The 27915-nt window shown below is 35.8% G+C and overlaps 1 protein-coding gene across 7 annotated transcripts in view; it reads left to right on the top strand.

Moving 5' to 3' along the window:
• QKI (QKI, KH domain containing RNA binding) overlaps positions 1 to 27915 on the top strand; it is a 159291-nt gene that overhangs the window by 32879 nt on the left and 98497 nt on the right. For all 7 annotated transcript variants that reach the window (XR_002733995.1, XM_023223637.1, XM_023223638.1 and 4 more), the window contains exon 2: positions 6626 to 6768. Coding sequence is in view for 6 of the 7 variants with exons in the window: in XM_023223637.1 (XP_023079405.1) it covers positions 6626 to 6768 (143 nt within the window). In the remaining variant the exon portion in view is untranslated. The remainder of the gene's footprint in view (positions 1 to 6625; positions 6769 to 27915) is intronic.

The raw sequence follows: 27915 nt of genomic DNA on the forward strand, positions 1-27915 counted from the left end.
GTGCTGGGATTACAGGCTTGAGCCACCGTGCCCGGCCGAACTTGGCCTCTTAAAAAGAGCACAGTGAAGGTAAATTCCATGGGTTCTTGGCTCAAAAATAACTTTAAAACTTTCTCTGTATTTAGTCAACCCTTAATTAAAGTTTGTTTCTTTTTACAGAAGAGATCGTTGTTAACCCTAAATACATGAGGTTACATAACAGCCACCTCTTTATGAAGTGGCAGTTGTTCTTCAGTTTTAAATAGATTACTAATACTATTGTTTTAAGATTTAATGAGTATTTATAAATAAAAACAAGTATTTGTTATTAAGACCTAAAATAACTAAATCTTACTTTGCTCTTTGTGTTAGTGTGCTACTTTAATGTCTAGCAAGAGGTAGGGATTGCAGACAGTGTGGAAATACTGGAGCCTATTTAAGCTTCAGATGAAAGCAGTCATTTTAAGCTACCTCATAAAATTTATACTATGTATATCAAATTATGTATGTGTTTATATATAGTTGTCATTTTGCTGACAACTAAGATTTTCCATAAGTTAATGGAAAATGTTAAATTTGAAAAACACATTTATGGTCAAACGACACAGTAACCTTTTCATTCCTTTATTAGCTCCTGTTCTGGTACAGTGATAAGGCAAATTTTGTTGATGGATTCAAATGTAATGTACAAAGAAACAGCAGATAGATACCCAGTGAAAAAATATATGTATCTATAACATCAGCATTGCAGGCTGAGCAACTGAATCAGCTACCACAACACTAAGTGTAAGATGCATTTTATGTGAGTTTTTCTTCAGTGTTTTAAAACCGTTTTTTTTTTTTTGTGCAAATCCTGAAAGTAATTCTTTGATGCATTTTGGTTTTGAATTTTACTTTTCATTAATATTTTGTTGCTTATGATTTAGTAAATATTTTTCATGTTTCCTTTCCTAATTTTCATTTTCTTAGTTTAAATTTGCTGAAAAATTTATAAACCAGATAGTAACGTAGAGCCGTATTTGATTCTTTGGGTTTCCAACGTTGCAGTACTGATTTTATACACAGCCTTAGCTATGTATTTATATATTTCGGGAAATGACTGCTAAATGCTATAAGATTTCTCATGCCATATTTTTTTATTCTCTTAACAGTTTTTCCTGTTGTCCTTAATTCCAGTGTTCTAGTTTTTCAGAGTGATTGATCTGTTAGTTAAATCCAATAATTCATATATATATATTTTTTTTTGTTTGTTTTTGAGACGGAGTGTCACTCTGTCACCCAGACTGTAGTGCGGTGGCATGTTCTCAGCTCACTGCAGCCTCTGCCTCCCGAGTTTAAGCAATTCTCCTTCCTCAGCCTCCTGAGTAGCTGGGATGACAGGTGTCTGCCACCACACCTGGCTGATTTTTGTATTTTTAGTAGAGATGGGGTTTCGCCATGTTGGCCAGGCTGGTCTTGAACTCCTGACTTCAAGTGATCTGCCCACCTCGGCCTCCCAAATTGCTGGAATTACAGGAGTGACCCACCACGCCCGGCCCAGCAATTCAGATATTAAAAGGATGTGTACAAAAGTGGCAGAGTGCATGTACAATAATTTGGATGCAATAAAAGAGTAGTGGTGATGGAAAAGCCAAAGACAAACGTGAACTGAGGCTGTTGAAACATAAGAATGACTTTAAAACCTTTTAGTGAAATCCATAGTTGGGTGAATTAAGGGGAAAGAAAAAGGAGTAAAGGTCACATGAAACAGAACTGTGCAGTGACGTCGGAGCAGAATTGACTGACAGTTGAACCTTAGTTTAGAGAAGAAAAAAATCAAGATAATTAAAGTAGAGAAATGTGACGAGACAGTAAGTAGTAACACGTTTTCAGGCCTACACAATAGTTTTCAGCATAGTGAAATTTGAAAAAAAATAAAAATAAAAAAGTAAATTCAAAAGATTGTAGAAAATGGAAGGAGCCTAAGTGCTGTAAAGACAAGTACACCCAAAACTTGAAAAGTGTATATTCTAAACTTGATGGCATAACCTGTAGATTCCTAAACAGATTATTTCCTATTTAAACTGATGGCTCTACAAGGAGGTTCTGGTCCCGTTGTAGCTTCGGATTTCATCAAGTAGTTGATGAAAAAAAGTTATTTTTGAGCTAAGAACAGCCCATGGAATTTAACTTAAATGTGCTCTTTTTAAGAGGCCAAATTCACAAGGTACAGAGAGCAACTAGATTACAAAGCAAGTTACTAGAGTGTGTTTTATTTATTTATTTATTTATTTATTTATTTATTTATTTATTTATTTATTTTTGAGACGACGTTTCACTCTTCACCAAGGTATGCCTGTATTTTGGGATCTGGGCCAAAGAAATGTGTGCTCTATAAAGTTGCAGTTAGTTGGATTCTTGACTCGGAGACTATTCATGCTTAAAGAATATCAGCTGATAGATTAGTGTCAGTCTGCTGAAGGGGTATGTGTTGCAGAAAATATCCAGGAAAAAAAATTGAAATCTTCTATTGGTGTCTAAACAAACAGGTGTAGAATTATGGAATCCTAGAGACTTGTCTTAACACCATTAGCAAAATGTCAGCAAAGATACTCTTAAGCATCATCAGCTCTTAAACAGTGATTATGGACTGTTTAAGGGCAGGGTTTGGGACTAGAAGTTGATAACCTTAGTTGCCTTACCCGTTGATCATTATGGAATGTTGTGTACAATGTAGGGTTTTACATATTAAAAGGGACCTAGACAAATCAGAGTGCATCTAAACAAGTGGGCGGGTGTAAAACCATGTCGTTGGTTTAGGGAAGAGGACACTTAGATATTTTAGAATTTTTCAAATGTTTGTGGGGCTGCTGAGTGGTGGCCATTGGTAGAAATTTTAGGAGAGCAGATTTTGATTTATTAAAACAAATTTTAATATTTAAGATCTTTAGAGATGTCTAAAAATTTCTCTTGATATTGGGGATATTTAGATAGAAAATACATGCCTGGGGTTCACGTTGGGAGAGTTTTTGTACTACGCGTGATTAAGCAAACGGTTCCGAACGTTTAGTTCTCTGAACAGCTGCTGCGGGTTGATGAAGGTAGCGCGGTGGTGGTGGGGCATTTGAGTGTCATAATGTTTGATACAGCAAAATAGTGTGTACAACATATTAGTTAAGAAGAATTCCTATGTTTCATGAGAACACCTGTGAAGCTATTACTTACAAAAGGACTAAAGCATTTCCCAAACCCATACTTGTTGCATGTTTCTATAGTAGTTTGGCTATAATTGTATCCTCCTGCTAGGATAACATTCCCAGAAGCTCTGATTGCCAGGACTTACAAATGGAAAGCTTTAAAGACAAAACTTTTAAAAACAGGATTATGGAGTAAAAGAATAAATGGGGCTCTTGCATACTAAGATTGGAAACCAATGGATTCAGTTCATTTGTTGAGTAAGTATATGAAGCACAGGCACAGAGAGGTTGTAAGAAAGAGACTTGTCTAAAACCACAGTTACTGTTAGAACTGGAATCAGAACTTGTTCTGATTCGAGTGTTCTGAGTCACACACCAGAAAGTGCTGATGATTTTCTACTTTTCTTTTTTCCTGTTTATAAAGGTAGTACATAGTTGGCCAACCTCAACAGTGAATAAGATTATAAAGCCCTTGAGGACCAGAACTATGTCTTGGTCACCTTTTTATTCCCATCATTACTATCTTGTACATTAATTTGTGCTGTGTTATGAAATTGAGTGATATATCTTAGAGACTGAAAAAAAAGATGGTAGAAAGACTTCTTATCAGTCTTCCTTATTAGAGTAAGTTCTTTGGGAGCTGGAACCATGACCTGTTTAACTTTAATGCTGCAGAAACCCAGCTGTTTCTTCCCTTTGTTTACCTCCACCAGGTATATATTGAGGGCCAGCTGTGTTCCAGGCACCTGGGGACACGCTGGGTAATAGAATCTCATAGAACTTTGTGTTATTAATCAAAGAGTCACATAGGTATTTATAAAAGTATAACGTAAGTGGTAGATGAATTGTATTCTCTAACCAGATAGATGCTTATATCTGAGGACTGTTGGTTTTATGCTTTATTTATTTATTTATTTATTTATTTATTTATTTATTTTTAGACAGTTTTTTGCTCTTGTTGCCCAGGCTGGAATGCAGTGGCACCATCTCGGCTCCCTGAAACCTCTTCCTACTGAGTACAAGTGATTCTCCTGCCTCAGCCTCCCAACTAGCTGGGATTACAGGCGTCCGCCACTACACCCAGCTAATTTTTATATTTTTGGTAGAGACGGGGTGGTATCACTATGTTGACTAGGCAGGTCTCGAACTCCTCACCTCAAGTGATCTGCCTGCCTCGGCCTCCCAAAGTGCTGGGATTACAGGCGTGGGCCACCACACCTGGCACATTTATATATTTTTTAATCTAGTCATCTTATGTGAATTTTTTGATAACTTGCAGTAGATTCTTTTTTTAAATTTGATAAATTTGTTTACCTGGAAAGTCACTGTTCTTCCCTAGATTTATTATATTACTATAGTTACTTATAATAGTAGAGTCTTCAATATTGAACTATTCTTGCACTCAGGGTATAAATTCTACTATGTCTTAGTGCATTTTTATTTTTCTATTTATTTCAGATGTTTGCATCTATATTTTTAGGCAAAATTTATCTATAGTTTTCTTTCCTGCTGTTGTTCTCAGGCTTTGATATTGGTGTGATGCTAACTATATAGTAAGAATAGGTAGTTTCTGAAAAAGATATTTAAATGATAATTATACACAAAGTGCTTTTTTAGTCCAGAGACCTGGCTAAAGGATATATATGTGATTTTAATTAGATTAAATTTTTCTAATGCCCCTTGGTTAATTACTTGCTGTAATTATGGAAATTATGTAAATGAGCATTTGTGTTTAAATTATTATTTGGTTGTTGAAAACTTGAGAATTGCTGTCATATGCTAATTTAAGATAAACACCAATTTGGTACTGGACATTATTAGGAAAGATTTAATTATAAAGCTAGAAGTATAAAAAGAACCTTAGGAAATAATAAAATTCTGCCCATATCATGTAGTCAAATCCAAGGTAATCTCTTGATTTTTGTTGATTTTAGTTGCTGTTCAGAGAAAAGCATTTGGTAAGCTTTAACAAGCAAATTGTTATTTAAGAGATAAAATTTGTTATAAAATGAATATTGGTATCACTCAAGCAGAAAATGTATTACAGTGCCTTTTTTAATTGATTAAGATTTTATAACTGAGTAAGAATAGCTTTGATCCTGCCTTTTTGCTGTGTTGGATTTTATTTAACCAAAACTGATTTAAATAACTAGTTAGAAAAATTAAAGAGTGCCTTCATATTTGATAGTTCCTAAGGAACTGTCAATAGATTGAACTTCCCCATGTTTGGAAAGCATACAAAATACATTTAAAAAGTAAGAGACATTTTATTTTTAAATACTAATGGATGCAAGCCTTTCTCCCAAGGAGGACACAGTCTATAGGATAGAGAGACATTACATATGCATCCGGCTAACCTTAATAATGACAACCCTTATTAGGCAGCATGTTCCAGTGGACAGGAGCCTGTCTTCTGGTGCGTACTAGAAGCTTAGTAATTTTTGAAAGGATCCGTTTTCTTTATAGTACTCGACTCATTAAAATAGAATTCTCCTACTTAAAAAAAATGTGTATGTATATCCAAGAACAGTAATACAGGTTTTTAAAAACAGGTCATTGATTTTAAGTATCACTACTTCCTTTTTTTATATTTAATATTTCAATTATTAACCCAGTGTAGTTTGATCTGTTACCATCTTTTTCCCTTGAAACTTCTCTGATCACCAGTGGCTTAGTAGTCAAATCCAAGGTACCATCTTTTGCTGTTTATCTTACATTCTTTTGTAGTATTTGATACTGTTGATCACCCTGTCCTTGAATCTGTCATTTCTTAGCTTCTATAACACCCCTCTTCTCTAGTTCTTCTTCCTACCTCCATTTCTTCTTGGTTTGGATCTTCTTTTCCTTACCCTTTCCTTTTTCTCAAGTGCATTCCGTCCTTCTTTCTCCCGTTACTTGCTCTAAGACGTCTCTTCTGATAGCTTTAACCATTAAATTTGTATATGAAACTCAGACTTCTGCTGAACTTAGAGTCTGTTGTCTTTTGAACATCTCTGTTTGGATATTCTAAAGATATCTAAAAATAATCGAAGTGGTCCCATTTAAATGTCCTTCAGACAGATTAGTTCTGAAGTACAAAAGAGGCTTTGGTATTAGTTTTGTCTGACAGGCATTCTTATAGTTGTTTACTGAAGCTATCATTTGGAATGACTGGCCTCCTTTAAATTTGGAAAAATTAGATAAACTAACAAGTCCATATTATACCGGTTAGGAAGGAGCTTGGGCTTTGAAGTTAATTTAATAAGATATGTTATTTGATTGGTATAAAAATTGGTTTGTGGTAGACATTAATTATGGCTGTAGTCCTGTTAAACATGGGCTTAATCCAGAGAATGACAGAACAGGCCAGGAGCTCTTTATTTGAGTTTTAACGCTTTATCAATGAAACCTCCCCTGCCCTCTCTTTTTTCCCCTGGACTAGCAAGAATATTTTTTTTGTCTAACACATTTAAAATTTTTACTTTTAACAGAAATTAGCAGAGTACGGAAAGACATGTACAATGACACATTAAATGGCAGTACAGAGAAAAGGAGTGCAGAATTGCCTGATGCTGTGGGACCTATTGTTCAGTTACAAGAGAAACTTTATGTGCCTGTAAAAGAATACCCAGATGTAAGTATATTTTGTTGTTTCATTCAATTTTGTTCTGCTTCACATATTTTGGGAAGAGATATATTGGGTGGTAAATACTTAAGCATTATTAGCCACTTTAAAAAAATGCAGTCATCAACTGAAGTGTGAATAATTTGGCATGGATAATTTAAAAAGTTTCTTTCTAAATATGTTTCCATTTGATTGCTGCTATGTCACTTTGGAAATGCACATGGTATAGACTCTTGGGTTTCAAAACTGAATGAGGAATTGTGGAAACCACTCTAGCCTGACTGTCACAGAGCACCAAGCACAACTCTGCTCATCTTTAATCTGACCTTCAAGAAGCCACAGGTTGGGCCACAGCATTCTTTCTGTAAAATGAAGGTGTTGGACTACAAAGTTCCTTTCAGCTCTAAAATTTTTATTGAAACCGCTGTTTGTAATCGGATTTCCCCTCATCTTAGTCCATTGTTCAACTATTCTCTATAAACATCTTGTGAATAGCCTCCTTTTCCTATATCTGTTAATTTCTAAATAAATCCAGATTCTTTGCTTTTTGTTACAAAACCCTATGTGATACGGTCCATTCTATTTCTCTGACCTCATCTTAAATGATTTCCCTCTTCTTTACCACACTGTAGTCACATTGGCCCCCTTTTGGCTTTTAGAGCAAGTCAAGTCTGTTCCCAGTCTTAGGGACCTTTATGTTAGTTGTGCTCTGATCTCTGGCTGGCTGCTTCTTGTCATTAAGAATTTAGCTCAAATGTCACTTCAGAGAGGCTTCCCCTGACCTTTTTATTTAAAAGCCATCTATCTAGCTACTCACTGTTTCACATTGTCTTTTTTTTTTTTCTTTGCAATAGCACTTATAATCGGGCATTTCTCTGGTTTATTTTCTCTCTCTCTCTGTCTCCCCAGAAGAATGTAAGGTGTACGTAAAATAAGAATCTTGTCTTTGTTATTCACTGCTGTATCCCTCGTAATATTGGCACATAATAGGTAACAATAGTTGTTGAATAAACCAAGAAAAGATGGTGACTTGTTGCTAAATTCCAGAGGACTTTTATGAAAGCAGATGAAAAAAGGAGTTATAATGTCAGAAATACGATGTTGTGCTCTATGATTCATTGGTTATATGGACAGAATACTAGTCTGTAGATGAGAAATGTCTTAAGTTGAATTAATAGGAAAAAGCTTTGATACTTTGCGGTTACATTACAATTTGCAAAAATTGATCTATATAACCTTTTTTTGTTTTAAAGATTATGTATATTTACTCTGGTTTTATAGGTATTTGGTTGCAAATACACAAATAGTCTTGGATAATGTAGGAAAAGAGGAGTTGGTTGGAAGATTATTGAGTAACACAGAGGATTAAAGGAATAGCTGGAAAACAAAGTGCCATGTTAGGCTAGGAACGAGGGCATCTGAGAACTTGAGCAGCAGGAGTTTGTGGAGCTTCTCGGTTGAGAGCCTTACTGACATAACTTGGCATCGGTGCCTCCCAGACTTTATCTTTAAAATTCTTAGAAGAGTGGATGTGTTCTGGGCCTTTCTGACTGGGGAAGTGACGTTACCTACCATTACCTAGACATGACCACTGTGAGCCTACCCTGGGTATTAGGATTATTTGTAGAGATGGGAAATGGTGATTTGGGCAGCTGTTCCAATTGGGGTCTACTGCTGTTAGGTTTTTCACTATCCCGGAAAGGATAGCAACTGTCTGTTTTGCTTATTTAAACCTTAAGGGATAATGTTTCTGCAGTGGGCATTAACATAGAATATGTAAGACCTTGATAGAGAATATAATGTTGATCTGTCTGGTTCCATCTCTTAAAAAAAGAGATCCTATTCAAGGAAGGGATATTTATGCATTATTTAAAAGACATATGTTTCATACAGTCTTCTAAGTCAGGACTTGAGTTTAGAGGGCACCTCTTCACTATATTCCTTTCCTTCCTCCTCCAGTTGTGACTTCTTGCCACAGTGAACTACTGTTACTGACAGGTGTGTTGGAGCATGACATTTGTCTTGATCGGTGATTCTCAAAACACACTCCTTGGACCATAGTTTCTATGCTTTCTGGGAACTGTAAATGTTCAAGCCCCTTTCCATACTTATTGAATCAGAAACTCTGGGGTAAGCAATCTGCCTGTTAAGCCCTGTAGATAATTCTGATGCTTGCTGAAGTGTGAGAAACACTCCTAAGTTTTTTGGGTGTTTTTTTTTGGAGCAGGGGCAGGGTCAGCCAGGCAGAGAGGTAGGTAATCATGTACCTGGTTATTTTGCCAGGCATCATTTCAGGAGGCCTGAAATGGTAAGTGGTGAAGTGATGAATTAAACAGTGTCACTGGTCTCGTGGAGTGGACATCTCAGTGGCAAAGACAAACAGTAAACAAATGAATCTATAGCTGTAATCAGTGTTACGGAGAAACATAAAGTGGGGTAGACAGATGAATAGTGACTGTGTATGGAAGGAGGTATTCATTTTTAAGGGTAATCAGGGAAGAAATCTCTTATAATATGATGGGAATGGAGAGACAGGAACAGAATGATGGGAGGAAGGCATGAAAACCATCTGGGAGAAAAACATTCCAGGCAGAGTGAACAGCAAGTACAGCTGACTCAGGCAGGAACGTGCTTGGGAAGTGTTGTAAGATGTGAGGTTAGAGAGTTAGCAGAGGGGCAGTGTCATGCCGTGGTCAAAAGTAGGAACTCAGAGTCAAGACTTCTAGCTAGTTTTGCTGCTTGTTTTGTGGCTTTGATGTTACACTTGATCTTAACCAAAAGCCTGGGAAGTGATGTTGTTTTGTGACTTTTCATTCCTGGTGTTCAGTTTTCTCATTTCTGTAATGGAGATATTAAACTTCTCACAAGATTATGAAGACTAAAGAGTTAATATGAGTGAAGCACTTGGAAAATGTCTTTATGCTGTGTGTCACAAGAATGTAAGCTCTATCAGGGCAGGAATCTTTTTGTCTTTCAGTGCTTAGAATGTGTCTGGTAAATGGTGTATGCACAGTAAGTATTTGTTGTGCATATTTGTATGAAACTCATTCTTTCAAATATTGTTAAACTTTTCTTTTTCTTTAAACTTGTTGTCTTTTGCATTTGCACATAGCACGTTACCTACAGAAGTCAGTGTTAAGTTAGAGATAGTGTTTTGGACTTAGCTGTGCAAAGCTCTGAAACTGATACGAGAGGAAAGTCTCAGACTTAAGGTCTGAGAAATAAAGCAGTGCCCTTTGCAGCGTTTTTGAAGTTTGACCTCATGATGTGAGAATGAGAAGCTGATATGAATAGGCCACTGAAAATGTATTAAAATTTTTACAGAATTAATACTTATGAATAAAGCAGACTTCTGTTGCATCTCTACTGTATACCAAGCACATTCTGGGTGAGAATATTTAATTCTTTTGAAAAAACTCTGATGTAGTAAAGACAGTAGGTTTTTTAGTCAGATAAGCCTAGCTTTTGAATTCTGGCTTCTCCCCTTATTGACTCCATTTGTCAACAATTGCCACAATAATGCTCCATGATAAAACACTCTGAAACTGGGTGGCTTAAAATAATAATCATTTATTTCTGTGCTCATGGGTCTGTACGTTGGCTGAGGGTATACTGATTAAGGTGGAGCCTAGCTTGATTGAGGCTAACTGTGGGTGGGTTAGGTCTTCTCCATTTATGTTCCTGCTGGGCCCAGGCTAAAGCGGGCAGTGGCTGCTTAGGGCATGCTGTTATGTCAGGCCACTGGAATGCAAGATCCAAGCCAAGTTGCATAAGCATGTGTAAGGCCTCTGCTCTTGTTCCTTTCCATTAGCCCAGTGATTCTCAGCTGGTGGCAGTTTTACCTATGGGGACATTTGGCAATGGCTAGAGATACTTTCAGTGTCTAAACTTGGGAGAGGGGGTACTATTGGCATCTAGTGGGTACAGTCCAGGGATACTGTTAAACATTCTATAATGCACAGGACAGTCAGCCTCCATGCGCCTCTAGCCCCCCAACTAAGAATTACCTGGCCCCAAATGTCAGTAGTGCTGATGTTGAGAAACCTCAAAGTCAGCACTACTGACATTCACTTCATTTACAGTGAGAAGGGGACTGAAATAAATATTTGCCGAAAAATAATTGAGATGATCACATTGGCTTTGAGCATATGGCTGCTTTTTAGAATCTGTCTATGAAGTTATGAGGTTCACTTCATAGGATTGTTTGGAGGAGTGAAGGTAACAAATATGTGACACCTGATAGAGCAGGCACTCTGTGGTTTTTGTGATTACACATAAGAAAAGTAATCCTGTTCTTGAAGGAGCTCAGTCTTGTATGAAAGATAAAGATTAAATTATTTAAGACTTTAAGTTTCTCATGCATTCATAAAACTACAGACATGAAAGAGCATTGAAGTTATATTTAGACCATCAAACTGTTTATTTGGCTGGTCAAGTTTTCTTGTTTGAATCCATGGAAATGTTATAAATGATTATGAATAGAGTTAACTAATTTACATAAGTAAAAAGTGTTATATTTTGAATGAGTCAGTAATAATTTTGTCATTAAACTTGCCTAGTTATCAATTTCAAGTTGCTGGAAATTGTTCTATAGGATCTGCCAGAGTAGTAGATTTGTTAAATATTGGCGAGGTCTAGCTGTTGACGATACTAGTCGTCCTGTTAAATGCATGAACAGTTTAGATTGGTAAACTGCTTCCTTTGGACATGATTTGAAGATTAAATTGTAGTGAGACTCCTTGGAGTTATGTGAATATAGTTCTGATTTTCTGATGTTTTAAAAATGGGCTTTAATTTCGAATAATAGCTTTGAAAGGCATCTCTTGGGTCTAGGCCATCATGAATACCCATATTGTCAAAGGTTTTGTAAGATAGACAATGTCTCTTCAAGGATTGTGTTTTCAGCCTGTAGGATCCCAGCCTGGTTGCCGTTGTGAGTGGTTTAGATTCATAATGTTATTCACAGTATACTCTTACAATAATATATGTTGATGATGGAACATGAGTTGTAAGTTCTCTTTCTGTTTCATTTTCCTGGGTTTGCAAATCAGCTTAGGCTAGTCATAGCTTCTGAGTTAGTTAACATAGGGTTGTTATTTGTCACCAGTCTTGAGAAGCTGGTATCAAATTGGGTGTTGAGCTGGCATTTGTTTTAGAGGGATTATGGGGAGAGGGGTCCATTCAGTAAGTTATCTTTCCTTAAAGTCTTTGTTCCTTTGAGGAAGGATTAATCAAGAACCTCAGGAGTCTTGATGTACACTACTTTCACTTTCATTCTTCTGAATAACAAATGATATTAAGTCAAAATTTAATAATATTCAAAGTCTCCTTTTTCAGTACCCAGGTTAACACTTTATTTTTGCCTGAATATGATCATAATTTTATGAGTGAAAATAATCTTTAAAAGTAAGATCTGCACATCTCTCTTTGATTGTTTGTACAGGAATCTATTTAAAGGTAGTTTTTCTCATAAGGTTAGTATATATTTTTATTCAGTGGAGTTGTGAAGTGATTCAGATTACATATTAACCTGTTAAAGTTTTAATTTAGCAGTGTGATTTGATAATGTAGGGCATATCTTTACATTTTAGGTAGTGAAACTTACTGTTGATACATAATTTCAACTAGATCGGTTTAGTAAAAGTCAATTTATGACTCTTTGTTGTGTTTTGAAGTTTCCTCTTTATTTCACTCTGTAGGGCCTGTTGTGTACCAAGTATTTCATAGGCTTTTTATGGTTTGGGATATACTACATTTCTTGGGATGTTAGTAAATAATTACAGAAAAGGTTACAAGACAGTCTGAAAACAATACATAGCTGATATTTTTCCAAAGTTTAACATTTCTTTAATAAGGCCTTTCCGAGTTTTAAAAATGCAGGCACTTTCTTTTGTAAGTAATATGTTTTAATATTTGATAGGAACTAGTACTTAGAAGAACAAAAGAAAAGATGGGGTTGTTAGGGAAGAATTATTCAGATTAGACAGAAACGTTTGTGATTTATCTAAAAAGAGTTAGGATCTACTGTGTTAAAATTACTGCTACAAAGGACTTTTATGTATAATTTGATAATAATTTGATAAATACTCAATCGCCATATCTCTGAGATTCTTGCTGAAATAGCCAAAGTATATAATATAGAAATCGAGGAGAAATCTGCTTCTCAGTGCTATGCATATTCCAGGAACATTGAGCTATTTCTGATAAAGATTAAAGGAAAGCTCAAGGTGATGGGCTCCTTTCAGCACAATTTGAGAGAGCAGTGTCTCTGGGAGTAAAAATGGCTAATAACAGAGTCTTCCTCATCCTAACCCCTCAAAATTGTCACACATGAAATGGGCCATGAAACAGTCAAAGGTTATACCGCTTGAACTCTTCCACGCTTTTCAGTTCCTTTTTATAAGTAGGTGACCTAAATTTATTTTGTAAGTTAATGAGATTATATTTTCTTTTGATTTCAATTTGGGCAGAAAAGTACCTTAGTTTTTGAGGTCACTTGCCTTTACTTTAGGGATGTTGAGGTTGAACTTTTCAGCTACTAGCTTTTGAGCTAAATTCAGTTAATCATTTCATTGGGAAAAAATACATATATATTTAAGTGATTTTTGTTTTGTTTTATCTTAGAGACAAGGTCTCACTGTGTTGTCCAGGCTGGTCTTGAACCAGGTCCTGGGCTCAAGCAATCTTCCTGCCTCAGCCTCCCAAAGTGCTGGGATTACAGGTGGGAGCCATTGCGCCCAGCCAGAAAACATATTTTGTATCTTAATAAACCCAGGATTTACAACAAGGTAGCTTCCAAATAAATTGGGGATTTCTTGAAATCTTGTTTTGTCTACCATAGAACACTGCTTTTCCCAAGTCCAAAATCAGTGTCGTCAGTTTCATATTGTTAAATATTTTCTTTATTATCTGGTAGGGAATTGATTGACTTTGAAAACTTCAATGCTGTATTGTTTGGAGTTACAGAACAATGATTGTTTTGATAGTTTCTTTCCTTTGTACTTTTAAGATAGTATATAAATAGTATAAATTTGCCATGTTAAGGACAGATTAAAACAAACCTCTTAAAATTTGAAAAGTAATTAGAACTTGAACACTAAAAAGGATATCTGAATATAAAACAGCAAAATCTTAGTATCATTTCTTCATCCTAGAAATGTTAGTGTGTGTTCCATGCTAGGTAACAGGGCACAGGAATATGAAAAGACATGATTGCTCTCATGGTACTGATATAGATAGCCACAATCCAGGTATGGAATAATGAGAGCTTGAACTCAGGCAGTGGCAGTTGAAATGAAGAGCACAGATTAAATGGAGAATCTTAAAATTTCTTTATCTTTCACATATGAAGGCTAAGAATGAGGGAAGGGCCTTGCTGGTATTGCCATTCATTGAGAATAAAGATATATGTGATGATTGTTAAAAGTGGTGACAATCAGCAAAAGATATGAAAATATTGAGAAACCGAGATGTGATGATCTGAAATGATATAGTAATGGTATGTTTGGTATGTATGTAGTTGGGGAAGAAATTATAAAAACACAACTGGACTAATTCTGAAAGTAAACTTGGATTTGAATAGAGTTTCTATAAACTGAGTACTAAACATTTTGAAAGATTAACAATAATGAGAAAACTAACCATGAATTTTTGTTGTTATCAGGGTATATGTTAAGGTCTTTAGAAGAGAGGCTGTATTTATTAAGTGTCTGAACTCTAGAAGAATCAATCTCGGTGTTCTAGGATTTGGGCTACTGATGTTACCTCTCATGTATTAGATGTAGGTGGTAGTGGTAAGCACCGTACAGTGTTGTTTTGAGGATGAAGTGACTTAATGCATGTAAAATACCCAGGCCAGAAATTGGCTCATACTTCAACACTCAAAACATAACTGCAGCATACTCAACACTCAAAATATAACTGCAGCATACTCAACGCCTAAGAAATGTTGAATGACGTAGTTCTTGCACTCGTGATACTTCCATTTGACACCAGCAGCAAAGGGGAAAAATTAATAACCAGCTAAAACCAAAATTTGAAATCTGTGGTATGCGAATTTGGATATCCTAAATTACAGTGTATCATTCTTTGAGTACTGATATAACTGGATAATAAGCTGAAACCATTCAAAACAAATTCAAGTGAAGAAGATAGATTGTCACTCCAGATGATAAGTAACAATTAGAAAAAAGATTATTTAACCAATTAATAACAATACGAAGGCAATACAAGCCAACAAGTGTTTTATGACAAGAGCAAAAGACAGTATTTGTGAGAGTATGAGGTCCAATGCACAAGGCCTTTTAAAAGATACCAAACTACTTTTCAAGCTTTATTTGCTGCTGCCCATGTTTTCCAGCCACCTAAGCAATTCACTCTTCTGTAAAAATGGCAGGTAACTGTTAATTTTTCTTCTCTGTGACACCTCTTTCTTATTTCTTCCTTCCCACCAAACATGCCCAGCTCTCCCTCATCCCACAATATTGAGCTCTAGTGCTCCTTTTGCTATGTGTGTGTGCTTTGACTCCTACAGGCAGTTGGTTCCCCTTAGAACACTTTGTACCCACCTCTTAAGCTCTTATCACATGGTATGCAGTGATCTGCATGACTCTTGAGGTCGTTCCTAAAGTCAGAAACTCGCTCTTAGTGTTTTATTTTTTTAAAATCTATGATATCTCACACAATACATAGTCCATAGAAGAAACTGTGTAGTGAAATTACATAGTTTTCATTCTCACAGTAAAAATTTCCTGGGGTTTTTTTTCTTTTAATGGGTGGGAAACTACCTGGAAATAGTGGGTACCAGAGGCTTAAACAGAAGGATTGAAATAATAAAGATCAGAGCAGAAATAAATGAAATAGAGGCCAGGAATACAACTGAAAAGGTCAACAAAACTGAGAGTTGGTTTTTGAAAAGGTAAACAAAATTGACAAACCTTTAGCTGGACTAACCAAGAGAAAAAAAAGTCAAAATAAATGAAGGAGGAGACATCACAACTGATACCATAGAAATAATAAGATCATAAAAGACTACTGTGCATAAATACATGCCAACAAATTGAGTAAACTAGAAGAAATGGATAAATTCCTAAAACATACAACCTATCAGGACCACATGATGAAGGAACAGAAAATCTGAACAGCCCCATAATGAGTAAGGAGATTGAATCATTAAGTGAAAACCTCCCAACAAATAAAAGCCCAAGAGCTGATGGCTTCACTGTCAAATTCCCCCGAACATTTAAAGATGAATTACCACCAACGCTTCTCAAACTTCCAAAAAACTGAGGAGGAGAGAACACTTCCCAGGTTCATTTTATGAGGCCAGCATTACCCTTAACCAAAGCCAGATAAGGACATTATAAGAAAATAAAGTTATAGGCCAGTATCCTTGATGAACAGATGCAAAAATCCTCAACAAAATACTAGCAAACTGAATTGAATAGCACATTAAAAGGAGCATACACCATGATCAAGTGAGATTTTCCCCCTGAATGTAAAAATGGTTCAACATATGCAGATCATTAACTGAGCCTACACCAAATTAACAGAATGAAAGATAAAACCCATAAGATCATCTTAAAAGATGCAGAAAAGGCATTTGACAAGATGTAGCATCCTTTCACGATAAACCAAATAAGGTGTAGAAGTACTATGCCTCAACATAATAAAGGCTATGTGTGACAAGCCCACAGCTAACATCATACTTAATGGTGAAAAGCTGAAAGCTTTTCCTCTAAGATCAGGAAGCAGACATGGATGCCCACCCTTGCCTCTTCCATTAAATATAGTAAGTTGCTAGCCAGAGCAGTTAGGCCAAGGGAAAAAAAACAGAGGCAGCCAGGAGTGGTGGCTCATGCCTCTGATTCCCAGCACTTTGGGAGGCTGAGGTGGGAGGATCATTTGAGTTCAAGAGTTGGATACCAGCCTGGCCGACATGAAACCCTGTCTCTACTAAAAAATACAAAAATTAGCCGGGCATGGTGATGCATGCCTGTAATCCCAGCTTACTCAGGAGGCTGAGGCAGGAGAATCACTTGAGTCCAAGAGGTGGAAGTTGCAGTGAGCTGAGATTGCACCATTGCACTCCAGCCAGGGCAACAGAGCAAGACTGTCTCAAAAAAAAAAAAAGTAAAAGACACCTAAATCATAAAGGAAGGAGTAAAATTGTCTCTGTTTGCAATGGCATAATCTTGTATATAGAAAAACCCAAGACACCATCAGAAAATCTGTTAAATTAGTAAAGTTCTGGGATATAAAAATCAACATGCAAAAATCAGTGTTCTGTCTATACAGTAACAACAAACTATTCAAAAAAGAGATTAAGAGGTCAAGTATGGTGGTTCATGCCTGTAATCCCAGAACTTTGGGAGGCCGAAGCGGGCGGATCACCTGAGGTCAGGAGTTTGAGACCAGCCTGGCCAACATGGTGAAACTCCGTCTCTACAAAAAATACAAAAGGCCAGCTGGGTGTGGTGGCCCAGGCCTGTAATACCAGCTGCTTGGAAGGCTGAGGCAGGAGAATCACTTGAGCCTGGGAGACGGTGGATGCAGTGAGCCGAGATCGTGTCACTGCACTCCAGCCTGGGTGACAAGAGCGAAACTGCATCTCAAAACAAAACCAAAAAAATTGGCAATCTCATTTACAGTAGCATCAGAAAGAATAATATAATTAGAAATAGGCCGGGTAGCTCATGCCTATAATTGCAGCACTTTGGGAGGCCAAGGTGGGCAGATCATGAGGTCAGGAGATCAAGACCATCCTGGCTAACACGGTGAAACTCCGTCTCTACTGAAAATACGAAAAATTAGCCAGGTATGGTGGTGGGTGCCTGTAGTCCCAGCTACTCTGGAGGCTGAGGCAGGAGAATGGCGTGAACCAGGGAGGCGGAGCTTGCAGTGAGCTGAGATTGCGCCACTGCACTCCAGTGTGGGCCACAGAGTGAGACTCTGTCTCAAAAAAAAAAAAAGAATAATATAATTAGAAATAATACCAAGGAGGTAAAAGATGTCTGCTTGCTGAAAACTATAACACTAATCAAATAAATTAAAGATGCAAATAAATGGGAAAGTATTCCATGTTCATGGATTGGAAGATTATTGTTAAAATTTCCATACTTCCCAAAGCAATCTATAGATTCAATACAATTCCTGTCAAAATTCCAATGGCATTTTTCATAGAAATAGGAAAAAACAATCCTAAAATCCATGTGGAACCACAAAAAACACCTAATAAACACCAAAACAATCTTCAGAAAGAACAAAGCTGAGGCATTGCAGTTCCTGATTTCAAATTATATTCAAAATAATTTGCTTTTGGCATGGAAACAGACACATAGACCAGTGAAACAGAATAGAATCTCAGAAATAAATCTATGAATGAATAGTCAGCTAATCTTTGACAAGGGTACCAGGACTACACAATGGAGAAGGAATCGTCTCTTAAACAGTTGGTGCTGGGAAAACTGGATATTCACATTCCAAAGATGAAAGTGGACCCTTATCTTACACCATACATAAAAATTTAGTCAAAATGGATTAAAGACCTAAATGAATTCCCTGAAACTGTAAAACATGTAGGAAAAGAACACTGAAATATAAAGGTATTTGATACTGGTCTTGGTAATGATTTTTCTAGATATTACACCCATAAAACACAAGCAACAAAAGCAAAAATAAACAGGACTACATCAAATTAACATGCTTCTGCACAGCAAAGAAACAATCAACAAAATGAAAAGGCAGCCTACAGAATGGGAGGAAGTATCTGCAAACCTTATATCTGATAAGGGTTTAATATCCAAAAGATATCAGAATATTAACTCAGCCCAAAACAGCAAAACAAAAAAAAAAATCACATAACCCAATTTAAAAATAGACAAATAACTTGAATAGACATTTTTTCAAAAGAAAATATACAGATGTCCAAAAGGCTTATGAAAAGGTGCTTAACATGACACACACACATACGCGTGCGTGTGCCTGTGCATGTCTGAGCTCAGTAGCTGTGTGGGTGATGGATGTGTTAATCCGCTTGATTGTGGTAACCATTTCACAATGTATACCCATAGTAAATCATCACAAGTTAAACCTTGTTCATTATATCTCAGTAAAGCTGGAGGGAGGGATTCAGTCACTGAATTGTAAGTTGTATGCAGCACAGGAACTCATATGTTTAGAAATTTCTCATATCATAAGTCTGACTGGCTGTTCTCAGGATAAATCCCAAAGGACAGAGTCAGTAATAAAAACAAAACAGTTGTTATTTCCACTTTCTATTTCAGCATGGAAGTATGCAGTTTTAAATTTTTGTTTTGTTTTTACATAGCCTTGTAAGAAACCTTTTCTTACACAGCACTTGTACATAACATGTGCCAAGTGTGCCATGAACAAAAATGTTTATAAAGGCCCAGTATGTGAAAGGTTTTGCCAAATGTTTCCTTTAGTGTTAATTACATTTTATAAATTAGCTATTTCTCCAGGAGATATATTTGGCCACTTATTAATTTATGAGAATTAATATGAAGATAGCAAGGCATAAGATGCTCACTTTCCCTCAAAACACAAGACATTTTGATATATAGTCCCCAACTTACAGTGGTCTGCCTTAGGATTGTTTACAATGGTTCGAAAGTGATATGTTTTCAGTATGCTTCTCAATTTATGGTGGGGCCATCTCCAGATAAAACCATTGGAATTGAAAATATCATAAATTTAAAACTGCACTTTCAACTCAATGGTGGGTTTATTGGGACTTAACTCCATTGTAAGTCAAGGAGCATCTGTATTCATTCTGTATTTTTAATTAAAAACAGTTGTGCTGTTAATATATAGCCACAGCTCTTCTCTCATCTCACATACTTGTATAAGATAGGTCCACTAGTGTTGACTAGATTGGGTGTGGTCCTTTTTTTGTCTTCTGCTAAGTGAAAGACTTTGACAAATATACATATACGCTTCTGTGAATGTATTTGTTTCATACCCAGTGTGTTGCTTGTATGATATAATGGAAGATGTGTAAGGCATCTAACTAAAATCACCCTAGAAATTAGAACTAGACAGAATATTTAAAAACAGATTATCAATCTGTTGTGCAAAAAGCAATCCAAAAAAGTGCATTTTTAAAATGAAATCTTGGTCTTTCCCATCGCCCCCACATTTTAGGCAGAGATTACACTTTATGAGTTCTTAGAAGTGTTTCACTTGAGGTGCTTTTGGAAATCCATTTTTTATTATCTATTTTGATAATGTGTCGCAGGAGTTTATGAAATTTTAAAAAGGTTAATGGAAGGGTTTTCTATAATGCTTTACATTTTGTCATTGGGAAAAATCTATCATTTCCATTTAAAATGAAGTGTGAGCAGCAATGAATAACATTAGACATAATTGTTGGTAAACCTCTTCTTTGTAAATTAACATGCCACTTGGCAGAAATATAATTGGTGAGCCACAGAGAAGGTCTGTATTTAAGCAGTAGGGTTAATGAACATCTTTTTTTCCCCTTTTTCTTTCCCTTGTTTTGGCCTTGAAAGTTGCACTTAGCTCAGGCTGTTTGAAATGATTTTCTTTTAAAGTGTTGTGACATTGTTTTAATTGAATGAAGCTGCAGAACTGGCGTGATAAATCAACGCAGAATGAATTTTAATGCAAGGGAAATGATATTAACTTGGAAATTGGTTGCAGTAGACAAAGCAGCTGCTATGATTAGTTGTTTTTTTTTTTTCATTCTCTACTTACAACATTTTGAGAAGGATGACCTTGACAATTTCAGCTGTACTAGCGTCCTGATGGCATGCAACTTAACATCCTTGAGCTGTTTCTGGGGGCAGTAGTGATTGTTTCATTTTTAAGGTTAGTAAAATTTTGTGTCACAGATTTAATGCTGTGATTGTAACTGTTTTACAAACATTTTTAATTTAGTAAATAATTGTGAGGATTAAGTAGCTATGGTAGAAGCCCTTTTCTATGTGATCTTGATGTGGTACCAGCCAAGGAGGTTTAAGACATGAAAAGGGTGAGGTACGCCAAACAGGGCTCTGTATGTGATCACAGAGTGTAGGACAACTGGCTTCACAAAGGGTACGGGTCGAAACCAGTTACATATTAGTTATTTGTACTAAAGTATCTCTGTTCATAATGCATTTTTCCAGACATTTTTGGGCCATATGTGAAGTATATGATGTGTATCTAGTATGTGACAATTTGGAACAAGATCTGTATAGAGTACTACTATTATTGAAGAGTAGCTGGCAAGGTTACTTATTTAAAGAAATAGCTAAGGTAACAAATACAGTACAGGCATTTTCACAGACTTCTTGAGAGCAGAGTTTCTTTATTCTCAATCTTTCACATTTACTTCACTCCTTGCCACATAATAAGCTTTAAGTAAATGTTTTGTTGAATTGAATTTGAAAATGAAAGGCTGTTCTCTGTTTTACTGAAAAACAAAGTGGGTGAGTGATAGGATGTAAAGATTGTTATCTCTGTCCAGGTTGTTTGGAGGAGCGGAGAAGTGAAATTTGATGGAATCTGTGACTTACGTAAACTGGTTAAATGATGATGTTGTAGAAAAGTAGGAAGAGCTTATTGGAGGTGAACCTAAGACCAGGCATGTTGATAGATTTTTCTGTTACGTTTTTTTTTTCTTTTCTTCAGATCCTCATTTCAACACATTGTTACACCATACTACCTTATGTCAGTTCTAGACCTCTTTAGATTAAAAAGCAACTGCTCAGCCAGTAGACTTGTGTTTGTTAAGGACTGACAAGGTAATGCAGACCAGCTGAGCAATTCTAGTAAAAATAGGATAGACTAGGAAAAAAAAAAAAAACTGAACACATCAGAGACCCAGCAAGATTGTGAAGAATTACTAGTTCAGGGTCTTCAGGAGGTGAGATGATCAAGGATATAAGCCTGTTTTGGGGGATCTCTTTTTCAGCTGAGCATGTTTGCAGAATCTGGAGAGGGCAGATGAAAGGCTGAGCTTTGGGGGACAGCGTTTGGAGTCTATAATTTGTCTATGTGAATTTCTGTTGCCATGCCCAGCCTAGTCTTTGCTTGGGGGTAGGGACACTGATGGATATGTACTTTAGGAGTAAGAATGAACCAGGAGGTTGCAGGTCCTCACAGAGACAATATCTCAGCTCAAAATTGTCTATCTCAGTAAGTGAAATTGCATTGATCCTGGGTTGCTTGTAATAGTAGGTGCCTGGCAGAAGCTGGTATGTATCTTCCCTGGAGGAAGATATTATTGTCTTTGGCCTTATATTATTTTTATAAGCTATTTAGTAAGTGTATTGTCTGACACACACTAGAAAATAACTAAGCACACAAGGAGACAAGATGACATTAACAAAAATCTGAAGAAACAATCTGAAAAACAATAGAAACAAATCCACGGAGACTCTAGATTTTAGAATTTCAGACCCAGACTTTGTAAGATCTGTAAGTTTTCAGTGTGGAAGGAGACAGAAGAAAAGGAAGAGAAATGGAAGCTATAAGAGAAAAACTAAGCCAGAAAATTATTTACCTACTATTAACTCAACAGGTGGGTTTAACAGAAGATTGGAAGCATTTGAAGAGAGATTGGTAAACTGGAAGATAGCTCAGAAGAAAATTTGCAGCATGGAGATGCAGAGGGATGGAAAAAAGTAGAAGGGAGTGTGAAAAGTAAAAGGAATATAGTGAGAAAATTTAATATATGTAGTTGTGGTATTAGAAGAAGAGGAGACATGGAATGGGACAGAAGCAGAGTTTGAGGGAAGTGTGTTTCAGAACTATAAAACCAAAGAAAGAAAGGAAGAAAGTCACAGATTTGTGAAACTGTGGTTTTCTTTCTATCTATCATACTTACTGATAAACATAAAGGAAACCACACCTTGGCATATCATAATAAAACTACTGAAAAGTAATGATGAGGAAATCTTAAAGCAGCTAGAAGAGAGAAAAGATCACCTTCAAAGGAGCAATGGGAAGACTCGGTTCACTTCTGTTAATAACAGTGGAATGAATCCAGGAGACGGTGTATAAACCTTTAAGATGCCCTTCAAAAATAAGACATTTTCAGATAAGGAAAAATGGAGGGAGTTCATTACTAGAAGACGTTCACTAAAGGAAATGCCAAAGGTTGTTTTTCAGGCAGAAGAATGATGACTTTGAAAAGTTGAAGATGCATAAAGAAATAAAGAGTAACAAAAATGGTAAAATATGTTGATAAACCTAAATGCATATTTGTACAAAGTAAAAATAATGGCCTGTTGAGTTTAAAATATATAGAATTTGAAAAACAAAGGCATATAAACTGGATTGAGGATAAATATTATACTTTCTGAGGTCCTTGTATTTATATGGGAAAAGGGTAAAAGTACAAGTGCACATTAATGTTTGGTAAGTCAAGGAAGCATGTTGTGAATACTAGGGTGAACAAGCATATAACTTCCAAACTAATAGAAGAAAAGAACCAAGAAAATACATTCCTATGCAACCCTCTCTCTGCCCACATCCAGGAAAAAGAGGCAAGAAAGAAAAAGAAAAGAAGTAGAGTACATAGAAAACACTTAGTAAAAAGATTTAGTAAACCATGTAGTATAAGTGGGCTGTTCCTGTTAAGGTTCAGTGAAGAAGCAACTCATTTAGATGATTTTTACAGGAGTCCTGTTTAAAATAAGGATAACAAAAGTTTGAAAGTAATAGATAGGATCAAGAAAAGACACATAAGAAAAATTAACAAAAAATTCTGTATTAGTGTAAGCTTAATGGCAAAAGACATCTCTAGAGATAAAGAAGGCCACTTCATAATGACAGGAAGATACACACTTAACCCTTAAACAACATAGGAGTGAGGGGCGCTGACCCCCTTTGCAGTAAAAAATTCCACGTATAACTTTTAACTACCTCCAGACTTAACAACTGATAGTCTGCTGTCGACTGGAAGCCTTACTGATAAACAGTTGATCAACACATTTTGTACGTTACATATATTAACACTGTATTCTTACAGTAAAATAAGCCATAGAGAAAAGAAAATGTTTTTAAGAAATCGTAAGGAAGAAAAAATATATTTGTTATTCATTAAGCGGAAGTAGATCACCATGAAGGTCTTCATCATGGTGGTCTTTACATTGAGTAGGCTGAGGAAGAGGAGGAAGATTCAGGTTTGGTCTTACTGTCTCAAGGGTGGCAGAGGCAGAAGAAGTGGTGGAGGTGGGAGGGGTGTCATACATGATGTAATATTTATGGAAAAAAAATCTGTGTAAGTAGACCCACATAGTTCAGACCTCTTGTTTAAGGGTTGGTTGTAATAGCCTTTACACATATACAGCAAAATTAGAAGTAAAAGGCGAAACAGATAAAATTTAATCACACCAGACTTCGCATTCTTTTTAAGCACCTATGGAATATTTACAAAAATTGACCATGTACTATGCTGAAAAGCAAGTTTGAACAAATATTAAGGATGGCTATTACATGTAATATGTTTGCTGATTACACTGTAGAAAGCTAGAAGTCAAAAAATATAACTAGGAAATTATTATATGTTGAAATGAGAATAATATATTTAAATATTTAGTAGATGCCAGATTACCTTGACTTTGAATGAAAATGAAACTGCTCCCTATCTGAATTTGTGGGATACAACTAAAACCAGCTTAGAGGTATGTGTAAAGCTTTAGATGTTTATGTTAGAAAAGAAGGAATACAATAAGCAAAATATTCATTTCAAAAATTTGGAAAAAGAACAGCAGATTAAACGAAGGAAGTAGAAGGAAGGAAGGAATTAATGAAGAGTAGAAATCAATTAAAGATAAACACAGAATGAAATTATTCAGTATTTCAGCTAGCTATCTCTTTATTATAATAAATTACTCCAGAAACTTAAACCACTTGTTGAGCTCCTGAGTCCTTCTTTCAGTCAGCTGTAAGGTCAGCCAGGTGGTTCTCTTCTGAGAGTTGCCTGGTGCAGATATTGATGATGACTGAGTCACACTGTCTTTCATTCCCCAACAAGTTTTAGTCCAGGCTTGTTTACATGGGGGAAGGGGGCTCTAAGAGAGTAGAACCACTTAAGACTGACACTGAGGCATATCATTCTTACCACTACATTGTATTGGCTAAAGCAAGTCACAATGCTAGCCTAGATTCAGGAGGTGGGAGGAGGTGCAGATTCCCTTTGCAGATGGCATGGACACAATGAGGGGCAGAGAATTGTGGCCATTTTTGAAATCAGTCTCCCTCAGTCAACAAAAGCAGGTTCTTTTAAAACACTTTTGAAGACTGATCAAGGAAAAAGGAAGATAGAGGTAACCAGTCAAGAATAAAAAAATGGGGCATCATTTCCGATCTTAATAGGTATTAAAAATAATTAAATTAGATATCTACTTTAAATCAACAAATTTGAAAATTTAGACAAAATGGACACAACTTAAAAATTGATATACGAAGGAGCAGAAAATCTGAATCCATAATTTAAAACCTTCTATAGAGAAATCTCTAGGCTCAAGTAGCTTCACCAGTGAATTTTATTCATTATTTAAGGAAGAAATAATAGCCGTATACAAGCTTATCTGGAGAGTAGAAAAAGAAGGAATACATTCCAACATGTTTTGTGACCAGAATAACTTTGATACCAAAACCTGAGACACAAGAAAGAGAAATTACAGGCCAGTTCTATTTATGAATGGACATTGCTTTAAAAAAAAAAAAATCACCAAAATGCCAGGAAACAATTTGCTCGAGTTTGCTTTACATTGGTTTAACATTTGACAGTTAGTTGAAATCCACTGCAATAACAGAATTAAGGAGAAATATTGTTGTTTTAATAGATAGTGAAAAATGATAAATTTAGATATCCACTTGTAGTTGAAAACTCTTAGCAAACTAAGAAGTAGAAGGGAATTTTAATGTGATAAAGTGTATCTTCAGAAAGTTTAAGATTACTTTAAACTTTATGGTGAACTGTTGAAACCTTTAGTCTTGAAATTTAGAACAGGTCGAGGATGATACACTTTTATTTGGCTTTGAACTCAAGGTATGCTGACCAGTACTGTAAGGATAGCAAGAAAAAGAAATAAAAATATATGATAGGAAAGGAAAAGAAATAGATAACTGTCATTATGTGTGATGTAATTGTTTAGCATCCAAAAGAATCTACAAAAAATTTGTGAGAGTCAGTAATGAAGATTTCTTGATATCTTCACTGATATCTTCAATGATAGAAAACAAAAACCAATTATATGTTCATATACCAGAAACAGAAAATGAAAACTTAAAATTATGACATACAATAGCAGAAAAAGCCCTGTGAATTTCTAGGAATTAATCTAACAACAACAAAAGTAAAAACAAGTAAAGGCACAATAAAAAAACTCTACATTTTGGAGACTGGACATGGTGTCTCCAGCCTGTAATCCTACCTCTTTGGAAGGCTTAGGCACTGGGGTGGGGTTGGGGTGAGGATGGCTTGAATCCAGGGGTTTGAGATCAGCCTGGGCAACATAGCGAGACCCGAAGTCTACAAAAAAGTTAAAAAAAAAAAAAGCTAGGCATGGTGAGGCTGAGGTGGGAGGATTGCTTGAGGCCAAGAATTCAAGGCTACAGTGAGCTATGATTGTGCCACTTGCACTTCAGCCTAAACAAAAATAAACCTGACTGAGAGAGATGAGAGATAACCTAACCAAATGGAGAAATTGTACAATGTTTGTGGTTTTGAAGAGTCTATAATATAATATGATCTCAGTGGAAATTCTTGCAAGTATTATTTTAGAAATTGACCAACTTGTTCTAAAATGTGAAAATGTAAAGGGCCAGGAATAGCTAAGACACTCTTGAGGAATAGCAAGAGGGAAGAACTTGGTGTACCATATAATTTACCATAATTAATACAGTGTGATATTAAAGCAAAGATAAATAAGTGGAATAAACTAGAGAGCTCCAAAACAGACCTAAGTACTATCAGCTCTTTGTATCCTCAGGTTAACCAACCTAGGATCAAAATATTTAGGGGAAATACTTCAACTGGTTGCATTTGTACTGAAATATACGATTTTTTTCTTGTCATTATTTCCTAAGCAATGCAGCATAACAGTGATTTACATAGTATTTACATTGTATTAGGTATTTTGAGTAATCTGAAGATGATATAAATTATATTGGAGGTTGTGCACAGGTTATGTGCAAATATGACACCGTTTTATATAAGGCAGTTGAGCATCTGTGGATTTTGGTATTTGTATGGGGACCTGTAACCAATCCCCCCCACTCCGGATACCAAGGGACGATTGTGTAGATCAATATTTATGAGAGCAGTGACACCGTGGAGCAATTGGAAACGGGTAGTCTTTTTAATAACATTTGTATTCAGTAACATTCAGATATTTAATAACATTTGGATATTCATGTGAGAGAAAAAAAGAAAATTATCTCATGCACAGCCATCAATTCCTGGTACACTGTAGATGTAAATTCGAAAGACCTAACAATAAAGCTTCTAGAAGATAACACCAGAGGGTATCTTGGTGACCTTAGGTGGGGAGAAACTTCTTTTAAACAGGACACAAAACACTAACCATGAAGATACGGTTGAAAATTTGAACTACATTAAAATTAAAAACTTTTAGTCATCATAAGACACCATTAAAGAGGGAGAAGACAAGCCACAGATGGGAAAAATACCTGCCAGCTGTGTAACCCCAAAGTAGAAATCAATAAAGAAAAGATAACACATAAGAAAAGATAAAAGAAAAATACGGAAAACGTCAAATGTCCTTCAGAAAAATGCTTATCCAAATGACCAACAAATATGAAAAAATGCTTAGCTTCATTAGTAGTCAGAGGAATGCTAATTGAAACATTTAATACATACACTAGAATGGTTAACGTATAAAAACACTGATGATAAATATTGGAAAGGAAGTGGATCAAAAGAAATTTTTATACTATATGGAGGGATAAAATTATGTACAACCATTTTAGAAAATAATTTAACACTACATACTAAAATTCTTTTTTTTTTTTTTTTTAAATCATCTTTGTCCTGTAGTCTTTTTTTTCTCCAGGATCAGTCTCTTGTCCTGCTTCTTTATCTTGTCCTGTCTCTCTCATGATAGAGCCCTTCATGAACCTTTGGTGAACGTTGTTTAAGTGTGAAACAATGAAAAT

This window comes from Piliocolobus tephrosceles, chromosome 5, assembly GCF_002776525.5.
Source record: "Piliocolobus tephrosceles isolate RC106 chromosome 5, ASM277652v3, whole genome shotgun sequence".
NCBI classification, from domain to species: Eukaryota; Metazoa; Chordata; class Mammalia; order Primates; family Cercopithecidae; genus Piliocolobus; species Piliocolobus tephrosceles.